This window comes from Pinus tabuliformis, chromosome X, assembly GCF_031772625.1.
Source record: "Pinus tabuliformis cultivar Carrire ecotype Pingquan chromosome X, CPIR1, whole genome shotgun sequence".
NCBI classification, from domain to species: domain Eukaryota; kingdom Viridiplantae; phylum Streptophyta; class Pinopsida; order Pinales; family Pinaceae; genus Pinus; species Pinus tabuliformis.
The window spans coordinates 1,120,844,581-1,120,871,751 of record NC_142308.1 but is presented as its reverse complement, the minus strand read 5'-3'; the positions used below and the strand labels follow the sequence as shown (position 1 = coordinate 1,120,871,751).

The 27,171-nt window shown below is 35.8% G+C and overlaps 1 protein-coding gene across 1 annotated transcript in view; it reads right to left on the bottom strand.

Annotated features, from left to right (window-relative positions):
• RLP4 (receptor like protein 4) overlaps positions 1-18,428 on the bottom strand; it is a 196,648-nt gene extending 178,220 nt beyond the window's left edge. The window contains exons 1-2 of the mRNA XM_089453211.1: positions 17,940-18,428; positions 16,693-17,760 (exon numbers count right to left, since the gene is read on the bottom strand). Of these exons, the coding sequence (XP_089309337.1) occupies positions 16,693-17,760; positions 17,940-18,036 (1,165 nt within the window). The 5' untranslated portion in view covers positions 18,037-18,428. The remainder of the gene's footprint in view (positions 1-16,692; positions 17,761-17,939) is intronic.
• Between the last annotated feature and the right edge of the window lie 8,743 nt (positions 18,429-27,171).

The window sequence follows — 27,171 nt, the reverse complement described above, 5'->3', positions numbered from 1 at the left end:
TAGATCTATGATCGGGAGCTTGCTCTACTTTACAAGCACAAGACCATACATCATGCATGCAGTTGGGATTGTTGGATGATTTTAAGCAAATCCTAAAGAAACTCATCTCCATGCAGTAAAGAGAAAATTCAAGTACTTACAAGGAACTCGAGACTATGGTCTATGGTATCCAAAAGACGCAACTTTTTCTCTTCATGCTTACATAGATGTAGATTGGGTTGGTAACATTGATGATCGAAAGAGTACTAGTGGAGGAGCATTCTATTTGGGACCTCGCTTGGTATCATGGTTCAACAAAAAACAAATCTCCATTGCTTTATCTACTGCTGAGGCAAAATATGTTGTTGTTGCATCTTGTTGTACTCAACTTCTATGGATGATGCAAACATTACAAGATATTCAAATCACTTGTCCTCAACCTATACCTATTTTGTGTGATAATACTAGTGCCATAAGTATTTCTAAAAATCCTGTCATGCACTCAAAAACCAAGCATATTCCAATCAAATATCACTTTCTGAGAGAACAAGTGCTTGAACAAAAGGTCAAACTAGAATATGTTCCCTCAAAGGAACAAGTTGCAGACATATTTACTAAACCACTTCCACGTGATTCCTTTGAATATCTCAGACAAAAACTAGGAGTGGTCTCTGCTTCATCACTTTGTTAATCATTTCGATAGATATTTCATGTTCAAGAGGAGTTGAGTTTGAAATTACTACAATTTACTTTCTGTACGCAGATCCCATGAAGGACAATCACGTATATACGCGAGTTTGGTTCTTGACAGTATCATATGTTTCTCTATGAAGAAGAAACTATGGGACAAACTCAATGACAAGTTTTGATATAGTTCAGTCAATGGTTCTTTGGCCCTCTACTTCTGATATTGATTGGTTCCAATTTGTTGTTGCTCAAATGAAACTTAGAAGTAATATTGATTTATGATGATTGCTAAATGACATTGCTGCTTTGATGACTTTACTGGTGAATATGATCAGTGCTGACAATAAACATATGACACAGGTTCAAGGGAAGCATTTGTTATATCTCTAATAAAGCACATTGTTGGCCTTTGACTCATTGAGCATTCCTTGTTGCATAATGCTACTCATATTGTTGCTAACAAATGCTCATCCTTATATGGTAAATGATGGTTACTAATGACTATCATGGTCTTGCTACCTCACTATTGAAGTTTTTGGTTTTGGTTATAAATGTCATATTTTTCTATGTTAATTTTAGGCTATGTTATATGCTTTAGATCAATTTTACTTCAATTTCCTTATTAGCCTAGTATCAGATTAGAAATCACATCAACATGATAGTAAAATGCAGATAGAACATAAACATAAACAGTAGAAGACAAGCCAAGACAAGAGGACACAAGATGTGGCACTAGCCAGGGACAAACCCCAATGTGGGGAACCCCTGATCAAATCTTCTTTTAGTCATCAGTAGTTCAACAGAGAGAGATAGTACAATTTACAAATCTGATAATTTATAACAACAACAAAAGATCCCTAACTAGAAAAGTCAATGCTTGTTAACAAGGTAGATTTGACCCTCAACAAATCGGTCAACTTCAGTCAACTTCAACCTCCAAACAACAAGATAAAACAACCCTCAAAATAGTTAAATTCAACCCAATCAAAGTCTGGTGAAACAACCCACTTGTGGTAAGCCCTAACTGCAGTCAACGCTAGTCAACAATCAACGTTTAGCCTTGATTTTTGTGCCCAAAAATGCAGCCTGCCCAAACAAAGATAACCCTCACAAGAACGCAATCAAAGGAGGTTAACACATGTTGGTCAATGCTTGGTCAAACTGTCCAGAAATTCGGTCTCCTGAAATTTCGCTCTCCAGAAATTTTGACCTCCTAAAATTTCAGCCTCCTAAAATGTCGCTCTCCTGAAATTTCAGACGTGTGGAGAGAGAGAGGGAGAAGTGTGAAGATAAGTGTGTCCAAATGAGGCTAAGTCACTTTCTATTTATATGCAATGTTAAGGATGAATAGATGTGATTGTTGGGCTTCTGAGCCTACATAAGTTTGTTGGCCGACCTTGACAATATGACCATAATCAAAATAAATTCATAACTTCATTTGTATGTGTCAGAATCAGATGATTTTTAGATAAATCCTACACCTCTCGGAGAGATGAATCCAAGAAAAATATCGGTTATCATAAATAAGATGACCCATGTGGAGTTTGGCGCTAGTTTCCAATTTTAACACACTCTCAACTAGGGAGAACTCCATTTGCTAATCCATCTGCCAATCTGTACTATCTCTACCATCAAAGCACTGCTCTACTCTGCTCTGTTGAACTATGAAGAAGAAGAAGTGATCGAGAATGTATCATACCATTCTCTACTGACTCGAAGTCAGTCCCAATCAAAGGAGAGTGTGTCATACCACTCTTACTAACCCGAAGTCAGTTCCAATCAAAAGAGAGTGTCTCATACCACTCTCACTGACCCGAAGTCAATTCCAATTCATCCCAGATCAATATCGATCATCCTAGCATAGGGAGTATGGTAGTACACGATGCATTCATCAGTAGTACTATGGTCCCTATCCTCATTTCCCTACTCATTGGCCAGATGAAAGGTACTTCCCACCAGTCCCAGACTGCATGGGTAGGATGTCTCAGTAGGAGAAGGATGAACCACTCATTTTTCCTACATGTCACCAAGGGGTATCACAAGAGAAGGCTGAACCACTCACCTTGTACATAACAAACCACTAGGGGAAGTCTGAACCACTCACCCTGTACACAACAAACCACTAGGGGAAGGCTGAACCACTCACCCTATGGTTTCTCATTTCTCCAAGAAGTACTCCCAGAGCTCAATGTCCATCTCATACAGGACCCTCATAAGAGGGTCTCTCCACGACTCCAAGTCGTTCTCGGAAGGCCAAGAACTTGACCTTCCCCAGGGGCTTTGTTAGAATATCGACAACCTACTCATCTATCCCAATGTGATGGAGCCTTATTTCTCCTCTTCGTACCATATCTCAGATAAAGTGGTACCTGATATCTATATGCTTGGAGCGATTATGAAACACGAGATTCTCTGATAATCATATCCCTCCCTGGTTGTCGCAGAGGATCACAGTGGTATCAAGTACATGTCCAAACAACTCACTGAAGAGCTTCCTCAACCAGATAGCTTCATAGGAGGCCATACTAGCAGCTACGTATTCGGCCTCGGCGGTGCTCAAGGCAACCGATTTCTGCTTCCTGCTCATCCAGGATATTGAAATAGAACCAAAAGAAAAACAACATCCAGAAGTGCTCTTGCAATCCACCACACTGTCAGCCTAATCAACATCAGAATAACCATGCAACCTCACATCTTTGACAATGTATCTTTTTCCATGAGTGATCGTGCCCCGAAAATATCTCAAAAGATTCTTAGCACCAATCCAATGTATATGATGAGGCCCAACCATATATTGACTCAATGTGTTAACTGCAAAACATATGTCTGGACGAGAGTTCACCAAAAACATCAGTACTCCTATGAGTTGACGATACTCAGAAGCATTTCCCAATTCAGGGCTAGCAGCACTACAACATAACTTCTTAAGTTAAGTTCCATCGGAGTAGTCACAGGCTCAGTCCACCATCCCAAATCTTTCTAATATCTTCACAACATATTTTCCTTGAGAGAGGAAAATTTCACCTGGCTTTTGCCAGGCCTCCAACCCTAGGAAATAGTTCATTAGTCCTAGGTCCTTCATCTCAAATTCAAAAGCCAACTCCCTCTTACATTTGTGCATGAGAAGGTTTGCACCTATCAGAAGGAGGTCGTCCACATAAAGTACCAGAATGAGAGGTTTATCATTTTCAACCTTAAAGTAAAGGTTTGGATCAACTTCACTTCTAGTGAATCCTAGCTTCATCAGATGGCTATCGATCCTCTCAAGCCCGAGGTGCTTGCTTCAATCCATAGAGATATTTCTTCAACCTGCATACATGAGATTCCCGATCATGAACCTCAAACCCCTAGGGTTGTTCCACATAGATTTCCTCTTTGATTGAACCATGCAAGAAAGCGGTCTTGACATCTATCTGATGTAGGTTCCATCCTTGCGAGGCAGCAAGGGCTATGATCGAGCGGATGGTGGTGTATCGGGCAACAAGTGAAAATATCTCATCGTAATATACACATTCCTTTTGAGAGAAGCCTTGAGCAACAAAGCAAGCCTTGAACTTTTTTGCACTTCCATCAGCTCCATGCTTGATTTTGTAGAGCCACTTAGAGGTGACAACCGATTTGTCCTATGGTTTAGGGACCACATCCCATACACCATTCTTCATAATTGACTTGTATTCTTCATTCATAGCATCCTTCCATTCTTGATGCTTCACGACTTATTCGAATGATGAGGGCTCATTTTGAATGATAGTGCTCATGGCAGTTAAATATCCTTGATACCTATTCGGCTTCTTACTTTCACAGAAAGTCCCCCTTGGTGCAATGTGTCTCTCGTCATCTTCGAGAGTCTCCTTAAGCCATGAGGGTCTCCTTTTGGAGGAGGAGGGCTCATGAGGAGGAGGATCAATATGATCCATAGGTTCATCAACATCAGGCATCTTTCCGTCTTCTTTTGCACCCTGATTTTCGATGTCAGCTTCTTTGTCCTTCCTTAGGATAGGAAGGTTGTTGATCTTCCTAAGAGCCATATCTTCGTCGAAGGTGACACCATGACTTATCTCAACTTCCTTTTGACCAAGCACATAAATTTTATATCCCTTAGAATTTTCACTATAGCCCACAAAGATTCCTTTCTTCCCTGATGCATCCAATTTTCTTTTTTCTCTTTCGGCACATGAAAATATACAAGACTTCCAAAAATTCTAAAATGAGAGACATCGAGTTTCTTACCAGATATGTCATAGTGGATCAATTGCAATATATCTTTGGTCTTGCTATTACTTGAGGGGAATGGTCCCCTTGTAAGTTTTCCTTTCGCACATCCCGGACATACACCTTCATGCTCTACTTTGAACTCGGGCATACTTGTCACCATCTGTCTCACAGCGGGTAGGACCTTATAATGAAGATGGGCAAACCTCCGGTGCCATAGTTCAGATTGTAGAGATATGTCGCAAGACATGACTCTCAATGGACTTCCTCCAACTTGATACAAAGTATCAACCCTAAACCCAAAAGTAAAAGCATCTTTAAAATATCTTTTCCAAACACGTACCTTTCCATCGATGAATGCCACCTTGAATCCTTTGTCCTCCATGGCTGAAATGGACACCAGGTTCTTCTTGAGATTAGGTACAGATAGTACTTCTTGCAAATGAATAGTGTTACCTTGATTCAATTGAAGGGTAGCATTCCCTACTCCCTTAACGTGATAGGTGGAATCGTCTCCAAGGATGATCTCCAAGTTTGTCTCTTTTCTATTAGATTAGAGAGGGCTTCCTTGTATTTGGTGAAGTGCCTTGAGGCACCAGTATCAATCAATGGATTTCCCAAAGTGTCTCGACGAGAGGCAGTGGAGAGGGTCGATATAAGATAGTACTCTTTTTTCTTATTGTTAACAACATTTGATTCTTCATACTTGGAGCTCCTTGGTTTCTTGGAGGGTCGACCATTTCCTTGACGTGCCACATTCCTTTTTCCTTTGCCATTACACATGCCATTCCTTTGATCGTTGTTGTTGAATTTTCCCCTGCAATGATTGTGATCATCATCATGCGATGTGTCCCTTTTATTTGGACACTCCCTTGCATAGTGGCCAAACTTATTGCAAACAAATCACCTGCCCTTCCTTCCTCCCTTAGATCCAGGCTTTCCATGGAAATGACCTTTAGACCCTACATTATTTCTCCTTTCGGCATGAGCGGATAATGCAGTGGGGTTGGTTCTATTAGAAGGCATTTCTAGCTCCACCATTCTTGTTTCTTCTTGAATGCATCTGGACATCAATTCTTCAAACCCTGGAATTTGATCATTGTTGAGGACGGTGGTTCTAAATACATACCACTCAGGTGGGAGTCCTCCAAGGGTGGTGAGAGTAAGTTCCTTGTCAGGAATGACTTCTCCAATCGAGAGTAGATCATTCTTGATCTCAGTAATCCTCAAGAAATAGGATTGAATATCCTCGTCCTTGCCCTTCTTAATATCCTTCAACTTATTCTTGAGAAATAGAATTTGATTAGCATTACTAACCTTGAACATGTCGACCAACCTGTTGTAGATCTCCTTGGAGGTCTTCAATTTGGAGATGTAGGCCACCATATGCTTTTCAATGGAATCCATGATAATCTTCTTTGCTTTGACTTCAGTCCTATTGTACTTGGTCTTCGCAACAGCGGGTGCATTTGAAGAAGGTTCAGGGATGTTACCCCACACATAGTCTATCACTTCTTTTTCTTCCAAGGTCAAATCAAGAGACATCTTCCATCCATGATAGTCAGATTTATCATGGAGCTTTTCTTCAGCCGGGAAGTAGGATGAGGAACCCATTGAATGTTTTTTCCTTGTCCAACTATCTTTGGTGATTGCTCTTTCACTCTTGCTTGGGCTTTGTCTTCACCTCAGCTTTGATTCCATGTTAATTTTAAGCTATGTTATATGCTTTAGATAAATTTTACTTCAATTTCTTTACTATCCCAGTATCATATTAGCAATCACATCAACATGATAGTGAAATGTAGATAGAACACAAACATAAATAGTAGAAGACAAGCCAATACAAGAGGACACAAGATGTGGCACCAACTAGGGAAAAACCCCAATGTGGGGAAACCTTGATCAAATATTCTTTTAGTCCTCAATAGTTTCGCAGAGAGAGATAGTACAATTTACAAATCAGATAATTTATAACATCAGCAAAAGAGCCCTAACTAGAAAAAGTCAACGGTGGTCAACAGGGCATATTTGACCCTCAACAAATCGGTCAACTACAGTCAACTTCAACCTCCAAACAACAAGATAAAACAACCCTCAAAATAGTTAAATTCAACCCAGTCAAAGTCTGGTCAAATATCCTACCTACGGTCAACCTTAGCTGCAGTCAACGTTGGTCAACAATCAATGTTTAGCCTCGATTTTTATGCCCATAAATGCGGCTTGCCCAAACAGAGATAGCTCTCACAAAAACGCAGTCAAAGGAGGTCAATGCATGCTGGTCAAAGAGAGAAAGAGAGACCCATAAATCTGTACCCAATTAATGAGGAGAGAGAGAGAGAGAGAAGTGTGAAGATGAGTGTGTCCAAATGAGGCTAAGTCACCTTCCATTTATATGCAACATTGAGAATGAATAAACGTCATTGTTGGGCTTCTGAGCCTGCAGAAGTTTGTTGGACGACCTTGACAATTTGACCATAATCAAAATAAATGCATAACTTCATTTGTACATGTTAGAATCAGGTGATTTTTAGATCAATCATACACCTCTCAGAGAGAGGAATCTAGGAAAAATATCAGCTGTCATAAATAAGATGACCCATGTGGAGTTTGGACCTAGTTTCCAATTTTAATAGTCTCTTGAAGTAAAGGTCATATAAAGACTATGATGTAAAATTGTTATATTTAGTCATGATTGAACTATTGGAGTCAAGTTCTTTATGTATGTAATCCCATTAATTTGGGCATTTGATGTAAATTTGTTAAGTCAAATATGTAACCTCACTGTGTTGGGTAATTAACGTAAGCATGAGTCCTTGGCAATAGGAAATGTCAGATTTGGTTGAGTCATAGCATCATGTAATTCTTTGTATATATTCAATAAGTTTTAGCATATGCTCAAGGGGAGCATGGTCAGTGCTCACAGTCGGCAGCATCAGGTCAACGATGCTTATCTCTACACAAGAGGCCTTCATTCAACATTGGTAAGCCCTTTGCCCTTGATGTCAAAGAGGGAGAGAAACTTAGTGTTTAGGAATGTTTGGTGACTTGGGAGATAAGCTTGGCATATCTACAATTGTGGTTACAAGTATCTACAGGTGGTGGTGACCAAACACCAAAGTGGTTTCCATCAAGTCCAAAGGGGGAGATTGTTGGCATTATGACTAATGTGTTGTCCTTGATGGCAACCTACTTGATAAATATGTCAACATTATGGTAGAAAAATGAGTATACAGGCCAATATAGATGTGATAGAGAGATTAGACAAAGGAATATCGATTTATCTAAGACAGAAGAAGGATAAAAGTGACGTTTTAAGAAGTACACGCGGGCCTTGTGAACAAAGGCACGTACATACGCGGGTATGGTGAACAAGTCGCATACAATTTCTGCACCACAATATACTTAATACCAGAGGTCTTTACCATGGTATTGGCCCATAGTAATGAGCGCGACAATGGATATTTGATCCCGTCAAATAATACCATTGACATAACTACGAAATTGGCCTAAGGTATTGGCTAAGGCCTAAGCTATATAAGGAGATGGAGATCAAAGTATTAAGTGTGCATGTATTAGGTTATTGATGATTGGTTTGATATGAAATAAGTGTGCACCAAGGAGTATGATAATGGATCAGATCTATTAGATCTGAAATGACTATATATTGAATAATCTGCTTATGGTTTGATAGATCTATGATGATGATTTTATGATGTGTATCTATTATGGTATATGTCGAGATTTGGGTTTGACAGGTGTTTTGGTGTGCAACGAAGATTTGACTCAATAATTACATATCTGTACATAGGTTCACTTCATAAACGTTGTGTACATACACTAATCTTCTTTTGGGTAGTCGTGCATATATTCTGCAGTATGGAAAAATCTGTACGCGAGTGTTAAGGATGAAAGACGCGCACATATGCGGAAATACTTTATAAGGGTCACATACATATGCTAGGGTTTTGCAGTATGAGATGATGATAATGATTGATTTGTTTTATTATGTTTGTTGTTGTCTATCAATGAAGTCTTGCATGATAATCTGTGTTTAATAGTGCTGGTTGGGTTGAACTGATGAATAGTAATGATGCTACTATGTGATGATCTGTATGTGGTTCATAGATATGTGATGGGGTCAATATGTGTTTCAATGATTGTTTCAGTAGTGCAGTAATTCAGATTCAAATTCCTGCGTTTGAAGATTTGTACGTATGTCGTTCGAAGGGAAAACACGTATATACGCGGGTATGATTTCGAACAATAGCGTATATATTATGACATGTGTTTAATTAGGGTTTGCAGTGACAAGATCTGGTTTCTGTGATGAACAGTATGTAGTCTGGGATTTTCATGAATGGGTATACATTGATATAAGTTGGTCTAGTTGTTTGAATAAGTTATATTTGATTTGGTGATCAAGTTGGATCAATGACTTGATACAATATTGATATTTGATATTTGTAATGGATTTAGTTTGAAATATTCTGAAGAGTAATCCACAAATAACAAAGGATAAGGGGGTTGTATCTCTCTTCTAGTAGAAGTTGGAGAACGAGAGAAGGTTAGCCTTCTGCAGGTGGGTGTTTGTGTACTGGTATGAAACTGCACCAGTATAACATTGTAAGAAATCTTTGTAATAAAAGAAGAAGACAAAGACGACAACAACAATGGTTTTTTTCCAAATTGGGTTTCAACCTAAAATCTTGGTGTTCATGAGTATTGATGTGTTGCTTATGTGTGATGGTTTATTTTTTCCTTACTGCACATGGTTACTATTTAATTAATGTCTAATGAAGTACTGATACACTGGTTCAAGTTAAACAGTTGATAAATTAACTGAAAATTCAGTTAACTGGATATATGCTATTTGCCTTCATTATAGTCGCGGACATATGCAAGTTTACTTCATAACATTAGCGTACAGAAATATGAATGTGAAAAGAAAAAGGTTAAGTAGTCTAAAACACTGGTTCACTCCCCCTCTCAGTATTTTTCCTAACAAAAGAAAAAAAATTAGGCATCCAGTTACATCAACATACAAATGATTCAAAATCTCGAATATACATTTAAACCAAGATTTGATATAGATCGTCGATTGTCTTGAGATTAATGACTATCTATTCATTGGACATCTGACATCCATAACTTTTCTTAAGCTTCATTTTAAAAGTTTTTTCTTGAGTTTCGCTATCCAACTTGTGGTCTTCACATTTCCAGTTAGCATTGAGTCAACATCTATCTCATTACAAGTAATGAGGACTATAACATGGAAGGTGACATGGATGTGATGTGGAAGTTGGCGTGGACATGATGTGGATCGTGATGTGTACACGTGTGACGTGACATCCGACTTCCAGGTTTTTCATAAAGTACCCTTTTACTATTTATTTTGAATTTTTGCTAGTTCCAAATCAAGGGTTCCATAACAATGTTCCAATATTTGGAGGTTTGGAAAACATCCAAATCTAGATATCCAAACTTTTCCAAAAGTTGCATTCTTAATATTTTTAGGATATCCAAACTTTTGAATCCGGATAAACGAGAATTTTCAGATTTCAAATTCCACTGACAAGTTCTGCCTAGGCTTAATGAAGGATTTCGATTTCACCTCAAATAATGTTTCTCAACTACCAAACCCCATCTCTTGACACCTAGATAAGTTTTCCAACATCCAAACTTTTTAAGTTTCCAACAGTTGAATCCAAACTTTTGCAAAAGTCACATTTTAAAGGATTTCCAAATCTCAGACATCCAGATTTTGTTTAAGGATGGGAAATCATCTGAATTTTTTTTAGTGATGGATTTTGGACATTCGATTTCTATTTAACTAAGGAAACCATTCAGCTTTTGTTTAGTGATAACTCAAACATTAATTTTCTGTTTAATGACGGGGAAGGACCTGACAAGTGACAGAAGGGAAAAAATTTGGAAATTTGTGTGGTTAGTTGATGGATCCAACCCTTCAAATTTTGTATAATGATGGGACAAAAAAATAGTGACTTAATTGATAGATTTGATTCTCATGAGGGATTCATGGGGGAGAAATACCATACCATGTGCGTTCATATTGGGGGATATGTATTGAGAAAAAAATGACATAATATATTGGGGGATATATAGGGGGTAAAGGGTTTTTATATTGACAAATATAAAAAATGGAGCTCAAAGTTAATGAAAAAATATAAAGGGGTATAAAAAATGGATACCTACAATATCTACTGAAAGTAGGGGCTTTTAAATTGAGAAGGCGTATTGCATTTGTATTTGTAGGAGGTTAAATAATGTGATTTTTAGAGGTATTTTCCAATATGTTGTCAAATTAGGGGTATTGTTTAGTATGACATGAACGCACATGATATGTGAGAAGTTCATTGAATGAAGCATATTGGAGAATGCAATATGGAAGCTATTAATTCAGTTTCTCCTTAATATTAATAATTGCTTGTGAAATTTATTTATCTTTTTGTTTTCCCTTATTAGATCTTCTTCATCAAACAATTATCAAGTGCAAAAACAATAAAGAGAATGGGCACAAAAATTAGGCTCCAAGCGAGGGCGAAACCCCTCCAAGGGGAAAACTCGAAAAATATCTTCTCTTCTTATAGAATCTGCTTCAAATAAGAAAACCAAGACCCAAACCACAAGACCAAAGCCTCCTCCAGCACCAAGTTAGCCCTCCAAGAAGCCCTTCAATTAGGTCAAAGTCTAGCCAAGTCAACAAGAGTCAAATCCTTCTAGAACTGCACCAAACTTAGACTTTTGGCCCCCAAATTCAATATTCAAACCTACAATAAGTCTGCAACTTTAACCCCTGCAACAACTCAGTATCTTCGCACGTGTGAGAGAAATCTAGGGCAAACCTTGACCAAAACTTCGTTTTGTCTTCCTTCTAGATTCAACTCCTCTTTTCCTTGCTTTTTTTTTACTTCTTCCTTGAATTTCACACCTCAGATTGAACTTCTTGATTGCAGATCAAACTTATTGCTAAATGAGGTTAAAGAAATTCTATTTATACTCATCTATGGAGGTTGAATAGTTATCTCTGGGACGACTTGTGTTAGGAGGCTTATTTTGACTCTCTTGACTCAAATAAATTATTTTACATGGTACAACTTGCGCAAATGGGTCTTATATACATGGCATTGACTCTCTTGACTCATGACAATAAATCTTATGACTTGACAAACCCTAGAAGCATGAAGAACATGCTTTTACCTAGAAGACCAATAAAAAGAAGCATGAAACCCATGCTCTAAAATAATAAATTTTCTTTCTTTTTTTGCTTATTACATAAGATATACATATTGACATGAGTACAATGACAATTAGAAAGACCGAAACTAGTTACATTTTCCAACAAAGCCCTCGTGTTGACTCTATGGATTTCATCTATGAATGGAAAAGACGAAGGACGAGGAAATTTGTTATTAAAAAAATTTATAGGACATGTGGTAGGAAAGACCATATTGACAAACGGTTATAATTGGCACCAAATTATGAATCGTAGAGTGCAACAAAGCGTGCATAGAGAAACAAAGAAGAGTAAAAGAGGTAAATAAGAGAGGTGGCCACAATGGATTGGTTGCCGTAAGAGTTTTGCCAATGAGGTGAAGCTAGAAGATCAGGTAAAGATCTTCATAAAATAGAACATGTATCACTTTTGCCACTAGGATTTGAAATTGTGATTAAGATTAAACAAAACAAAAATAGGGAAGAGACACCTACTTGTTGAGAATTAAAAATAAGTTGATGGGATGACAAGTCACTTTGTCCTTGACATGTCTAATGCGCCGGTAGCCACTCTTGTGTGACTTGATTCATTGCTCAAATAGTGACAATGAAACCACTTTTTCATAGACAAATTCACTCTCTTTAAAGGCAAAATCACTGCACACATTTAATACCAACACTAACAAAGTCACAATGCTTATGCACAAAGAGGTGTATTCTACAACCCCCTGTGAGGGCGATGTGTGATTATCTCTGTGCTGAACATGGCATTAACACTTGTCCCTTTTAAAATAAAAATAAATATTCTTTAGATAAAACAATGTTGACTATTATAAAAGAAAAAAAAACAAAATATTTTCTAAATAAAAAATAATGTCCACCATAATAACAAAAAAAGAAAAAGAATTTACATATTTAATTAGTTTTAATTAAAACAATTATAAAACATCAATAACTCCATTCTCACTTTGTTTGCTCATTTGTTGATATTACAACTTAGTAGGAATAAATTGTGGTAAAATATTTCCCTCTCACTCTCAGCCATATTTTGATGTTCATATTAAGTCACATGATTTTATATCAAACTTAAAAAAAAAAAAACTTGTATTTTTTCTTTCAAATGTGAAGTAGGTGTATAATTCAAAATATTTCAATATAGTTCTTGAATAAACTATTTGAATATCCATGTTAAATAATATATTTCAATATCAATTATAGAAAGAGATTGACTGGAAAACAATTTGTTCATAATAAAATATTTTAATGTTGAAAGAACCAAAGTAATTGAAAAAAAAAATCATCTACTTTTTAGCAAGGAGATGTGAAATTCAAAATCAATATAGATAATCAATAAAATATTTTAACATAATAAGTTAAATAATATTGATTTATATTTCAAAATTTATTAATTAAAAAATATTTTAATGGGATAATATGAAATATAAATAAAATATTTCAGTACCTATGAAAAGTAAAATATTTCAATGTTAATTATGTATATTTTATATAAGGTTTAAAAAAATTATATATATAATATACAAAATAATTATTTTTTATTTTTAATTTTTATGTTTAATATATTTCTAGACTTATTATTTTATATTTTGATTTTTTTTCACATATATTTTTCAGTTCATTTAAAATTTAATATTGATTTAGTGGGATAGTAAGTTTAAGATCTGTCTAAAACAATCGCCAAATTATTTTTTTAATAAATTGAATCCATTTATATATTAAAAAAACTAATTTAAATTTTGAATTTTTTACGCATTCAAAAATGTAATTTAAATGATAAAAAAATTACAAATAATATATATATTTTGAATTTAACAATAAAATCTGTTAAAGTTTAATTTTTTTTATTTTAATGTGATTTTTCTGGAGACTTTGTAGATCATCCGTGATTGAGAGATGTACACTGATTCCATAACGTGGTATAACTCAATTAAGGTAGATGCATGATTAAGAGATCTATACTGACTTCATAACGTGGCATAACTCAACTAGGGTTATCTTGTCACAAAGGTTAAGTTTTCATTAATGTGATAATTACATTTTGTGCAATGTGATGATTAGAGTGATTGAAAAAAGATCATATAAATGTTTGATAATTACATTTTGTACAATGTGATGATTATAGTGATTCTAGAAAAACTCATTCAATGCCCAAATTTTAAAAAATCTATTGCCAAACCTTCCTTGACATTGTTCTGCAACCCAGATGATGTAATGCATCACTGTGTACATATCTGGGTTGATGTAATGCATCACTGTGTCCATATCAAGTCCGAAACAAAATTTCAATTAGGGTCCCATTCCTTACACATGCTAAGGAAAACACGGCTGTAAATGTTGAGGTCGATGTCATTATGTGTCAAGAGTGTGGTGCAGGTGATCACATGCGTAAACATAGCGATGGAGGTGATCACGTGGGTAATTTGTCGGTTGTATAAGTTTACTATTAGATTTATATTTGTTTAAATTTAATGGTAGAAATATACAATCCAACCAGATTAAATAACTTATAGAATAATAAATATTGCAAATAAATATATAGAGATCATTTTAGGTAATTAATTATAATCATATTTACCTAATCTTTATAAATACAAAATATTATGTGTGATTTTTATTTTTATTTTTATTTTTATTTTTATTTTTTAATTTAAAATTTAATTTTATAAAATAAATAAAACTTTCCACAAGTAAGTGTATTTAATCCCTTAAAAGATGTCATCAATTATATATATATAACCATTTTTTTAATTTAAAAAAAATAATAAATGAGATTTTAAAACATTCCAAAAAATATATAAAAATAAAAGTGAAAAATAATAAATATAAAAAAATAATTTTTTTAATGAATATTGATTTCGATATTTGTTTTATTAATAAAGGTAAACAATTATTAGGCGGAGAGGTTTGGTTTTTAGTGGTTTTGTGGTTCAATATTAGATAAGATAATTTGATTTGACAAATAAACTCAAACAATTATTAGGTGGGGAAGTTTGGTTTCTAGTGGTTTTGTGATCTAATATCAAATAAGACATGAAAATATATATTTGACAGCTAAATAATATCAATTTCATTATTGTTTAACTAATAAATTCAAACAATTGTTAGGTGGGAAGATTTGATCTCTAATAATATTGTCGTCACAATCGTAGAGAAAACAAGACATGTATATTTGAGAGATGCTTCACACGTGATTTCTTCAATTAAATAAAAAATAAAAAAACTCAGACAACCGACCTTGCAATAGTCCAAAAGGTCACGAATCATCTCTTTGGTAAATGGATTAACTATGTGTCCTTAGAAACGTTTTCATTGACGACGACATTGTACAAACCACCTTAATACAGCAAGCGGAAAGTATCACAATTTGTCATTTTCTTCCGCTAGGGTACTAACACGTAGTGGAACAAGCACACACCTCCTAGCAAGCCCTTTCCCGGAGATGGGACTCACAAATTTCCTATGATAGATTTGGGCGGAGTTGTTTTTAAAAGAGATTTTTGAAAGGTTTTTTGGTGGGTTTTTTTTTTATCAAAATTTGATAGTAATTTATTGAAAGCGCAAGTTTCATAGTTAATTTTTGCACAATCAAAGTGTCCCAGGGGTTTTTCAAGGTGCTGAATCTAAATATACAGTTAAAAAACCACTTAAATAATATAAATTAAAATTAAACCTCAATTTTTCCTACCGGATTCCATCACCGAAATCTCCAAAAAAATCACATTAAAAACAACTCCAATTTGAGCAGCACCATAAATAGTAATATTGCACAAGAGCTCGAGCTGCCCGAGTCGAGATCAGGGAGGGCAGCAGAACAATGTTCTCCGCAGTCACTTGACAGTTTGCCTGTGCCATTTTGTTGATCATAGTTTTAATTTCTATTCTCAGGTTTATAGTTTTTTTTTCCTGGTTAGGTTAGAATTTAGATTGGGTTTATTTATGCTAGAGTTTATATTGGATTTAGTTCAAAGTAATGGAAGAATGATGTGTCTAAATAAATTGTATAAGGTTGGATGGAGTTTTTTTATGTTTAATTTTTCACCATAAAATTTAAATTAATTATACAATAGAAAATAATCTTTAAAGAGTTTAGACTTCTGTGATCCATATTTGATTGTGAGAATGATTTCAGCAAAATCACATAGAGAATCATTTGTCGACCCGTTTCGAACCAACTAGTGTGGTACCCTTTTCAAATCAGTGTGGTTTATCGTCAGGGCAAACTCCACACTAGTTGGTTCGAAACGGTCGACAAATGATTCTCTATGTGATTTCTGTGAAATCATTCTAAAAAAAATAATTTTGACACAAACAAAAATTTGTTAATAGAAATTTAAAAAGTTAAAGGTCAATTCTCTAGATGCCCTTAAAATTAGGTTTGGCTAGCTGGGCTAATAAGCCTGATAAGCAGACAGGATGATCAGATATTAGGTGTTTAAAATGATCGATTCTACTGCTACACCAGGCCTGTAAAGCGAGAATAAAAACCTAATCCGTTCCCTAAATTTAAAATGGAAGCATGTAAGGTTGAAAAAAAGCACATAATTTCTAGTTTGCTGAGCATACCTTGTGTGTCTATGGTTTTCTTTTCCATCGGGATAACCTGGAAGAGCTCAATAGCATTCACCATCGCAACACTCTGCTGCCGAGGGTAAAAGGTAAGCATTAGAGTTCTTCCATCGATAGCCACTGTCCTGTTCAGCACAACAGCAGCAAAAGGACGCCCTGCCATCCGCACAATGTCGACATTGGAGATAAGAAGCTTGCCATTTATGAACACATCAAACACCCTCTGCCCTGCACTTCTGACGCCATACTCAATCTCTGCAAAATGCAGCCAAATAGAATAATCCGCGTTGGGTTCAACTCTAAACATATAATTCATGACTTGCCCAATCCCATTGCCCATGGAAGCAGACTGATAGATTGCTTCGGGATAAAAATTAGGGGCCAAAGAGGTATATTGGATGTGATTGGAAGTCCTGAGCGTGCTAGTCAAGGTCTTCTCCGCAACACCAGGTTCGGTATCCGAAAACCAAAATCGATCACCGCCCCAGGGATTGGCACTGTAAGATTCGCCGTATGCGCCGTGGGCGCCTGCTCCACAATCGATCCTCTTAACAGTTCTCAATATTACAGTATTCCTCCACTGAACCCCAAAATAATAAGCTTTCGGATGAAGCTGAAGAATCTCGATACTCATTACTGAAGGATCGCCGTGGCCGGTGCTGTGAAAGCAGGCGGTGGCAGCAGTGTCCGAGACAAAAACCGCAGCTTCCACATACGACTGGTCGGCGTTCACGCTCCAGCCGGATTTTAAAGAATAGACCTGTGTTCCTTCAAAGGAGACGTCAAAGAGCGGCTCGCGGATGGTCAAAACGTCCTCGTTGAGGCCGAAGAACATTCTGATGGAATAATGGCCGTCCGGGAGATTAGTGACGTTGTAGCAGTTCTCGGGGCCGTCCGAGGGCTTAAAGAACCGAAGTTTGTTAAGCTGAGGCGCAATATAGCTCGACCCGGTGGCGTTTGCGTACGAACCGCCTGTGTAAGCGTAGTCTTTACCCCATAGCTTGTTAGTGCTGGGGCGGTACGTGTTGTGCCATGAACCGCAGCTGATCCGGATGGCCAACGGCTCTGCAAAACCAAAAAATCATTTTAAGCTTTTCTTTTGAATTATTCGAGGAGTCGAATTTAATCAAAATATGATTTAAAATGTCCAAACTTGAAGCTTCTGGTTTCTTTATTTGAAATTTAAAACCCTTTTAAATATTCCAGAACTTTAATTTGACAGCTTCATGTGGCTTTTTGCTTACCTGCATCCTGTGAAAGTGCCGTGTAAATGCTCATCCACATATAAATAACTGCTACCGCGGCCAATCTAAGTCCAGCGTTCGCTATTTCCTTCGCCATTCAGTAACAAAGCTTGAACTCGAAACCTCTTACAAACGATCATATCTAAGTCCAGCGTTCGCTATTTCCTTCGCCATTCGGTAACGAAGCTCGAACTCGAAACCTCTTACGAACGATCATGTTGTAATTCCCTCAGAGAACACACAAAATTCATGACAAAAGGAGCCATGACGTCAATGCGAACTGTCAGAGGGGCACTACGATGGAGATTTCATGTCTTTTACAGTACACGACGGCGTCGTTTGTTCTTTCCGTGGTTTGCACTACCACGCTGGTCGCAGGTTCGAAACTGATACGCGCGACGCAAGGGAATATATTTTTTGCGTCATTGTTAAAAGCATTCTCACCGGTCGCACGTTCGAAACTGAGGCAGGACGAAGGGAATCGTTAAAAACATTCTTTATGAAGTTCAAAAGAAAACCCCAAAAAAACACTTTCCGGTCATGGTCTCCCTGAAAAAACATTAACCTTTATCGGATTCTACAGTCATTATTTTTAAGAAAAATGTGAAAAAACATTAACCTTTATCGGATTCTACAGTCATTATTTTTAAGAAAAATGTGAAAAAACATTAACCTTTATCGGATTCTACAGTCATTATTTTTAAGAAAAATGTGGGTTGTAGTTCCGTAGACTTTAAAGACTTTGTAACTGCCCCGAAAAAGAACACTTTCCGGTCATGGTCTCCCTGGAAAAACATTAACCTTTATCGGATTCTACAGTCATTATTTTTAAGAAAAATGTGGGTTGTAGTTCCGCAGACTTTAAAGACTTTGTAACTGCCTCTATGAACCATTAAAGTCAAAGGCAATCTCTTAACGATGGAGAGTATTTCTAACAGTAATATCTAGATAACCATCCACGATTTTTTTTCTAAAAGTTGTTTGAACTTATTTGGATTTTTTTAGAAGTTGTTTAATCTAAATAGTATTAAATCTCGACTTGTCGTTTCACAGGGAGAGAACGAAGGAATCTAAAGTCTTCATAAAAGTCCAAAATGACACCCATCCTTCCCACATTCACCAAAATAATAAAGCGTTTCAATCAGCTTTTGCACAACGAGAACAACTTTACAATATTTAATATAGCTCACGGGGAAGTTTACAAGTAGTTGGGATTTTATCAATATTTTTTTTATATCCGGGAAAATTATCAAAATTCAGTTGTTAAATTTTAGTTGTTATTACCTAATGTAGGTTGACAGGTTGATTTGTTATTCAAGGACATGTTGACTCATTACTATTATTCAAGGAGAAAATGCCAATGCAAGTTGACTCATCACTATTATTTAATGAGAAAAATGCACCATTATTCAAGGAATGACTCATCACCATTATTCGAGGAAAACCACGCCACCACTCATCACCATTATTTAAGGAAAACCACACCACCCACCCATTGTTATTCAAGGAAAAATGCAGAGTGACTCATCACCATTATTCAAGGAAAAATGCAGGCTAACTCATCACCATTATTCAAGGGAAATCACACCACCCACTGTTATTCAAGGAAAAATGTAGGCTGACTCATCACCATTATTCAAGGAAAATCATGCCACTTGGAATAAATGCATGTTGACTCATCACCATTATTCAACGAAAACCACACCACGTGGGATAACCCACTGGCCATTATTCAACGAAAACCACACCACGTGGGATAACCCACTGGTGGTCCGTAATGGGAAGGCTTTCACTCTTGCCAATGCATGGCTAACTCATCACCCTTATTCAAGGAAAACCACGCCACCTGGAATAATTCAAGGGAAACCACACCACCCATCCTTATTCAAGGAAAACCATGCCACTTGGAATAGATACAAGCTGACTCATCACCATTATTCAAGGAAAACCACACCACATGGGATAACCCACTGGTGGTCCATAAGGGGATGGCTTTCACTCTTGCCAATGCATGGCTAACTCATCACTGTTATTCACTCTTGCCAGATGCCTCTAAGTCTTATGTATGAGGAAAATGAACTCTTAACCAAGCAAAAATAATTTTAGGACATACTCGAGACCCATCAATATTTAAATTTTATTTTTTCAATAAAATAAATTTTCAGATTCTTTATTAGTTACATAATTTGTATGTTTTACATTCTCTTTTGAATAAAAGATAAAATTGTTGAGTAATATTTGATTTCAAATTAAATAACTAAAAAAATCATATTTTTATTAAAGGGAAAGTCTATCTTTAATAAATTATTTTAAATAAAGCAACTATCATGTATATATTAAATAAATTTTTTCTTCATTATCATGTATATATTAAATAAAATTTTTCTTCATTAGTTACATAATTGGTATATTTTGCATTCACTTTGATTTCAAATTAAATAACTAAAAAAATCATATTTTTATTAAGGGGAAATCTATCTTTAATAAATTATTTTAAATAAGGCAACTATCATGTATATATTAAATAAAATTGTTCTTCATTAGTTACATAATTGGTATATTTTGCATTCATGGGGAAATCTATCTTTGAAAAATTATTTTAAATAAAGCAACTATCATATATATTAAATAAAATTGTCCTCCTTATGTATCATTACTAAATTGTTTTAAATAATATAATTTTTTAAAATAATAATAATAAATTAATTTATATTTAAAATTAATGACTATTAGTTAATAATTTACTTATAACACAATCTACTACATAAAAAAGTATTACAAAATCAACTATATCAACAAAAAAAATATAAATTTCAACCAAATACAAATTAATAATATAAATTCCAACCAAATAAAAATTAATATTCTACACAATGACTTGAGTTGCTTTCCTTTTGATATTTAATCCATTTCAAGTGGAATGTCTAAACCTTTGATATTATATTGAAATCTACTTTGTTTGTTTAAGGTGACATGAGCATTGATTCACAACCTTTGTTGAGGTGACATTTGGTGTTGAGTTTGATTGACTTCCTATCCCACTTAATGACTTCATTTGGTAGCATGACATGCCTAGGTTTTTGAATATAAGTACGTTAATTTTAATGATTTAAGATTATTTTTCATTTATAATTTTTACCATGTAATATATATTATATTGTATAGAATTGACTTTTTTGGAAGAAGGTAATACTAGGAATAAGGTAAGCGTTTTTGAAAGGGTTAAAATGCAGATTTTTTTAAGCATACATATATGCTATTAAAATTTAAAATTTATTATAAATATTTGTAATTATGTGTAAGTATAATAAGTTATAGTATATGGTATTATGTATAAATTTTTTTATATATTTTTTGAATTTAAAAAAGTTTAAGTGGTTTTTTTTTTTGATATAAGTAATATGTAGTTTAATTTTGGAAAACTTAAGCGTAATTCTTTTTAATTTGTAATAAGGTTAATAAAATATCTATTACTAACTTTTTATTGTCATATTTTTTATTAATTATGTTTATATTAAAATTCAAAGCCTTATCATTTTCAATAGATTAAGTAGGTTTTTATAATTATGTTGAAAACAACTATAAAACATTTTGGTTTTGTGATGAGATTAGATTCATATTTTAAAATAAGAAGGTAATTAAGTAGGAGGTTTTTCAAACATTTAGTAATCAATCCAAGTCACTATTATCTAGTTGTTTAAACAATTCTCTGGATTGGGATCGTGGAAGAATTACACTTGAATGACTCTTGAAAAGTCACGTACAACATAAACAATGAGATAACCCTAAAAACGAGAAGAAAAAGAACATAAACGACAAGGATTATTGCTTTGAAATGTTGCATTTCATGATCTTTTGCATGAAAACTTTGGTTGATGTGATGTTGTTGCTAAAAAGCCAATAATTAAACCAAGATAAAAAATTATCATAAAAAAATCTCTTGTTTTGAGTTGCAACTTGTACAATAGATTTAGATTGAATTCATGTAATACAAAAAAAAAACCATGAATTATTATCATATTTTCCAATCATTAATGGCCATTGTCAATATTAAAGATATGTGCCGAGAATATTCCTTATATTTACATAGAACATCCTTGAAATCTACGAGATTAATCTCTAGAATCTATCGTAATCATTCATAAATTTTAGTGGGGACATCTTGGGGATGGCCAACAAATCCACACAAATTTGGGATGTTTCTTATGGTTCCTTAAGTCCATAAAACACAGAAACATTGGGTATTGCTTTTTTTAAGGGATGCATCCCCATGCGACAATGATATTATATATGTAAACTAGTTTTGCATTTTTTAATAATATCTTAGTTTATGTTCTATAAAAACTAATTGACAATGATCCTAGATTTTTTGCAATTAATTATGTTGCATTAGAATTTTCTTTACAAAGTTATTTAAAATTAAATTTGCATTTTAAATAAATGTTTACGAAAACGTATTGTTGACATACACATTCTGAAATTTGCATGAACATGTTGTAGCTACTACAACCACCCTCCAAAATTTTGCCGATGCTTTTATTTTGGAGCCTCCTTTCTTGTCAGGCCCTCGAGTTAGCACCAAGGCCAATGAGCAGCCATGACAGGTCGTGCTCACTTGGAGAGTCGAAAAATTGAAGTTGGACAAGAGCGCACGGCAGGCGCACCCGCATGAAGGCAGGATGCCCACCTATGTGACGAGGCGACTTGATGGCGATTTGAAGACGAGCGCGCATTGGAGGAGAGGTATAGACATTATAGCGGAGGGTGCCACATGAATCGGTGTTGGGATGGGGTCCTTTGGGTAAATTTTGATTAATTTTGTAAGTTCTTTTTATAAAGATGTAAAGTCTCCACAAAATGTGGAAGCAGAGCGCGAAGATAGTAAAAGTCAAAGGGGCTTTAGTCCCTTAGGTGGGTAGGTGATAGGAAGGTTTTGAGACCTGCCCATGGTCTGTGGACCATGGTATTGTAAAAGCACAACTATAAATAGAAGAATCATATCAAGTCTAAAGAAAAACTAATTGATAGAAATCTTTGTAAGGGCAAGTAAGCTAAGGCAGGAAAGGTCTGTTTCCTACACTTAGGTGAAGGGCAAGGCTCCTGCCGCTGAATGTGCGAAGACCTTGGTAAGTCCGTAGGATGAGTGCGCAGGCCCCTGCAGCTGGGTGCGCAGGGAAACAAAGTATGTACTTGAATTATTATATCTAATAAAGATAGTTTTGAGCCAATTCTTATGCATCTGTGTATTATTTCTTACTTCTCCAAGTTTCTATATTTTCGCTCTATGTGGAATTTATATGAATCAATGCTTATCTGGTGCGTGAAAGTAATAGATCAATACTATTTATGCATGTTATGAATGATTAAAGGCCTTCATGAAGATCTGGAAGTTGTTTAATAAAGTATTGTAATTATTTGTTTCAGAAGGGTTAGGGATCACGAAGATAGAATTAAGCCCTAGGAACCACAGGAACGTATCACATTGACCTTTGGATGCAGAACCCTGATTCTGTCATCTCCCAACATTGCTTCGAGTGAGACTGCAGCTTGCGCTACGTAGGTTGTTTCCGAAAGGGCCAACAATTAGGGTTTTGTTGGTTGGCACAGATAACGGTGAACCTAGGTCAAGTCCCATCAAGCCAACAATTGGTTCCGTTGCCAAGACTGGGATCTTGCTAAAGGGCTGTGTGATAAGTGGTTCCCCACTAAGAAAGAAATTGAGAAGTGGATTGATCAAAAACTGCACCTCGTGCTTGTCGAAGGAAGAGTGGCTGAATGGATACCTATATACAGGTGAACACAAAATATTCTTCTGCTCTTTCCCCTATGAATTATATGAGTGGATGTCAAAATTAGTGGATAGTCAGGGTACGTGGAAGCTTGACGACCCTATTGTGGGGACCCCCAAATTGGTAAAGCGTTTGGAGGCTTCAAAAAATAAAATCGTGCGGGTCATTGACCACTGGATCGATCGTATTCTGGGGGGATTTGTTATGAAACCAGCTCACAAAAAGATCGAAAAGATAGATCAACGACTTAAAAATCAATCTCTTCGAGGGGGAAACCTCCTTTACATTACACAAATGAACAATTCTTGGATGATACAAATGAAAAGGCCTCCTTTCTATATATAGGAGTCTAAGGGTATTATAGACATATTTGGGCACATCAACCCCAAACTTATATGTCGATGTATTAGGGCTCATCAACCCCTAAAAGCGTTGTTTCATACCCTAAAGAAACATAGTCATCTGAATACATCATTCCCCAAAAGTTCCGTCTGAGAAACCATCCAGAAATTGCCTAAATTGAACCATACTGGTTGCTCCATTGGCAAAATGCAATGCATACTGAGTGGTACACTACCAGGGTGCGATGCATACTGTTTAGGCCTTCTACAGGGTGCGATGGGCGAGGATGGACAAATGTTCGGGACAGTTTGTTAGTTGATTGCTCATGGAATCTTCTAGAAACTTCTCCTATGCCACTTGCCTCTCTGAATTCGCCCAAAGATGAATAGGGGATCTAGGAAACCATCTCCAATCCCTTCTCTTGTGGAACCAATTGTAACAAGTGGAATGACACTAATCAAACCCCATGGATGACTCACACCCTTGCACACATCTATAAATGGATCCCTCATCCAAGAGATCTAGAGGCTGAAATGTTGTGAATTGCAAGGAAGTGCTGATAGTTTGTAATTGAGGAGAGAGCATTATATTCTTGTTGGTGTGATCTTGCTATTTCATGAGGTGAAGAAGGATTGAAGCTGGGAGGATGATGCTGGATCAGACAACTGGGTTGTAATTCTCCCTTCTATTAATAAAGCTCTTCAAGTTTTCTTCCATATGATTGTGCAATTGTGAATGTTATCATTTGTGAATGCTATCATTTGTTCATTATATATCTGATTCTGTAATGTTTATGTTGTAATAGATCACGATGCTTTGATGGTTCTTTGTTGTTGTACTTGTGCAGGTACTCTCCAAGCGTGTTAAGTACGGGGAGGAGTTGCAGGATCTGTTAAAGGGGAGAGAGATCAAGCAAGGGATTAAGCGGAAGTTCTAGGTTGGTTCCATTATCTTTCTCTTATTTGTTACACATAGAAAAAATCATTGAATTTCTTTAAACTGTTGTTTCTAGGGTAGCTTCCAAACCTAGAGGGCTAACATTCTTTAGGAATACTAGTTTTCCCAGAAACAAATTGGCAACTCCACTAGGGAATGAATAGATGTTTGTTTGTTGTTTTTGTTTGTTTTATGTTCAATTTGATAAACTATAGACAGAGTCTGAAGTCAGCCAGGTAGCTTTCAAACTGCTCTTGCTTTGCAATTGCATAGTAGATGAATGCTGCTTCAGTCAATCTCTGGTTTAGTTTATGAATTAAACATTTGACTTGCAAGCACATATAGATGCCATTTTGGTAGCTCAGTAACCTCTCAAGACATTCCATCATACTTTTCTTATCATTGTTCATCAAAACTCGGCTTAATTCATTGAAAACAGCTCCACATTTGAGCCAAAACCCATTTCAGTTGTGCTCCCTGGACCATCGCACTGTCTTCCACTGTGTTCCAGTATGCATAGCACCTCCCGAGTGTAGAAAGTGCGATGCATCTCAATTTCTGTGAAGCCTAGGTGCGATGATTGACTGAACTCTTTTTCCATCTAGAAATTGAGGGTTTTTTATCCTGTTTTTAGTTTTGTTTGGTTGTTTTGCTGCAAATGAACAGTGCCTCTTTATTGAAGCTTACTTGCATCACTTAGATCAGCCTCAATTACATTAGGATTAGTGAAGGTTTTTTGTATTTGTTCCTCATTTACAATCCTTTGTCGAAAAGTTGTTTTAGTCAATTTGTCGCTTTGGTACAAAAAGTGTCGTAATTGTCGTTTTTTGTCGAAAAGAGAAGTGTCATAAATTCTTCCTTCCCTTGATAACCATTGAACTTTTCTTGATGCATTTGACTTGATTTGTTTACATTCAAAGTGTCGAAAGCATTTTTATTCAAAATTGAAAGTGTCGTTTTAAGTCTTCCTTTCTATTTTGAAGAAGAAATTGTCGAAAATGTCGTTTTGAGTGCAATATTTCAAATCTTTGCTGCATTTAGTTTTCCTTTTTGCATCTTTCACATTAAAGATAGAGAAAGCAAATACATGCATTTGCATTTAGCATTTTTTGCTTTGTGTGTGAAAATATGATTTAAGGAAATGCATTAGTGTGTGCTCTTTACTCTTTGCTTAAAGCACTGTTATCTTCTTTCCCTAGTAGCTAGGATTTTCATTGCTCAAATAAACAAAGATTGTTTATCATTGTAGATTGCATCTTAGGAATTTCAGATCATCATCACGCGGTGAACCATTGAAAGGAAAACTCTAAACAAGATCAACTTTAAAATGAATTTCAATGAACCTAACAACGCTTTGGAACTTAATGCAACATATCTAGAGGTCTAGGCTAGGGATGTGTTCCGGCATAATTAAAACTAGTGGCTATCGTTTTCATTGAAGGTTGGGTGATTCCTCCTCCTTGATACGACAAGTACTAGCACGGACTTGTGCTCCTCGTACCGTCGCATATATATTGGGAGACCATAATAGGCTTAAATCCTTTATCCATAGGAAACTGAATTTGGCGCCTTATTGGTCGCAATGCACTGAACACAGCATTCGGGAAGATTGACTGCGATACATAAGTCCTTGGTAATTTCTTTTTAATTGATCACTAAGGTGTATATTGCAGTTTTGCAATTGGTTTTGTAATCCCTCTGTCTAGATTTTCCATAGTAGTCACTTTCGTTCCTTTTCGACTCTTTAAAAGAAAAGGTCCATCTGAGCACTTGTCCTTTCAAGCTCATTAAAAATCGAAGGAGACTAGAGTCATGTTTAGCTCTTTCTCGACTCTTAAAAACTGAAAAAGCAAAGTTGTGTCCAAAGTGTGTTAAAATTAATTGACTACTAATAACATCCCTATTCCTTAGTTGATCTTAGGTTGAGACATATGGCGACAAATCCGGAGTCCACTGATCAAGGAACCCCTTTTGATGGGAATCCTAGTCCTTTTCCTTCTTTCGGAAATATTGGTGCTCCTTATATGGCTACATTATCCTTTCCAGGATTTACCATTGGCCTGCTAGTATGGCTGTTTTCAACCTCTTTGGTTCAAAAAGTGGTGATTTCTCCACAATCGAGTACAGCTTCAACTGGAAAAAATCAACCTCTAGTTGACCCTGAA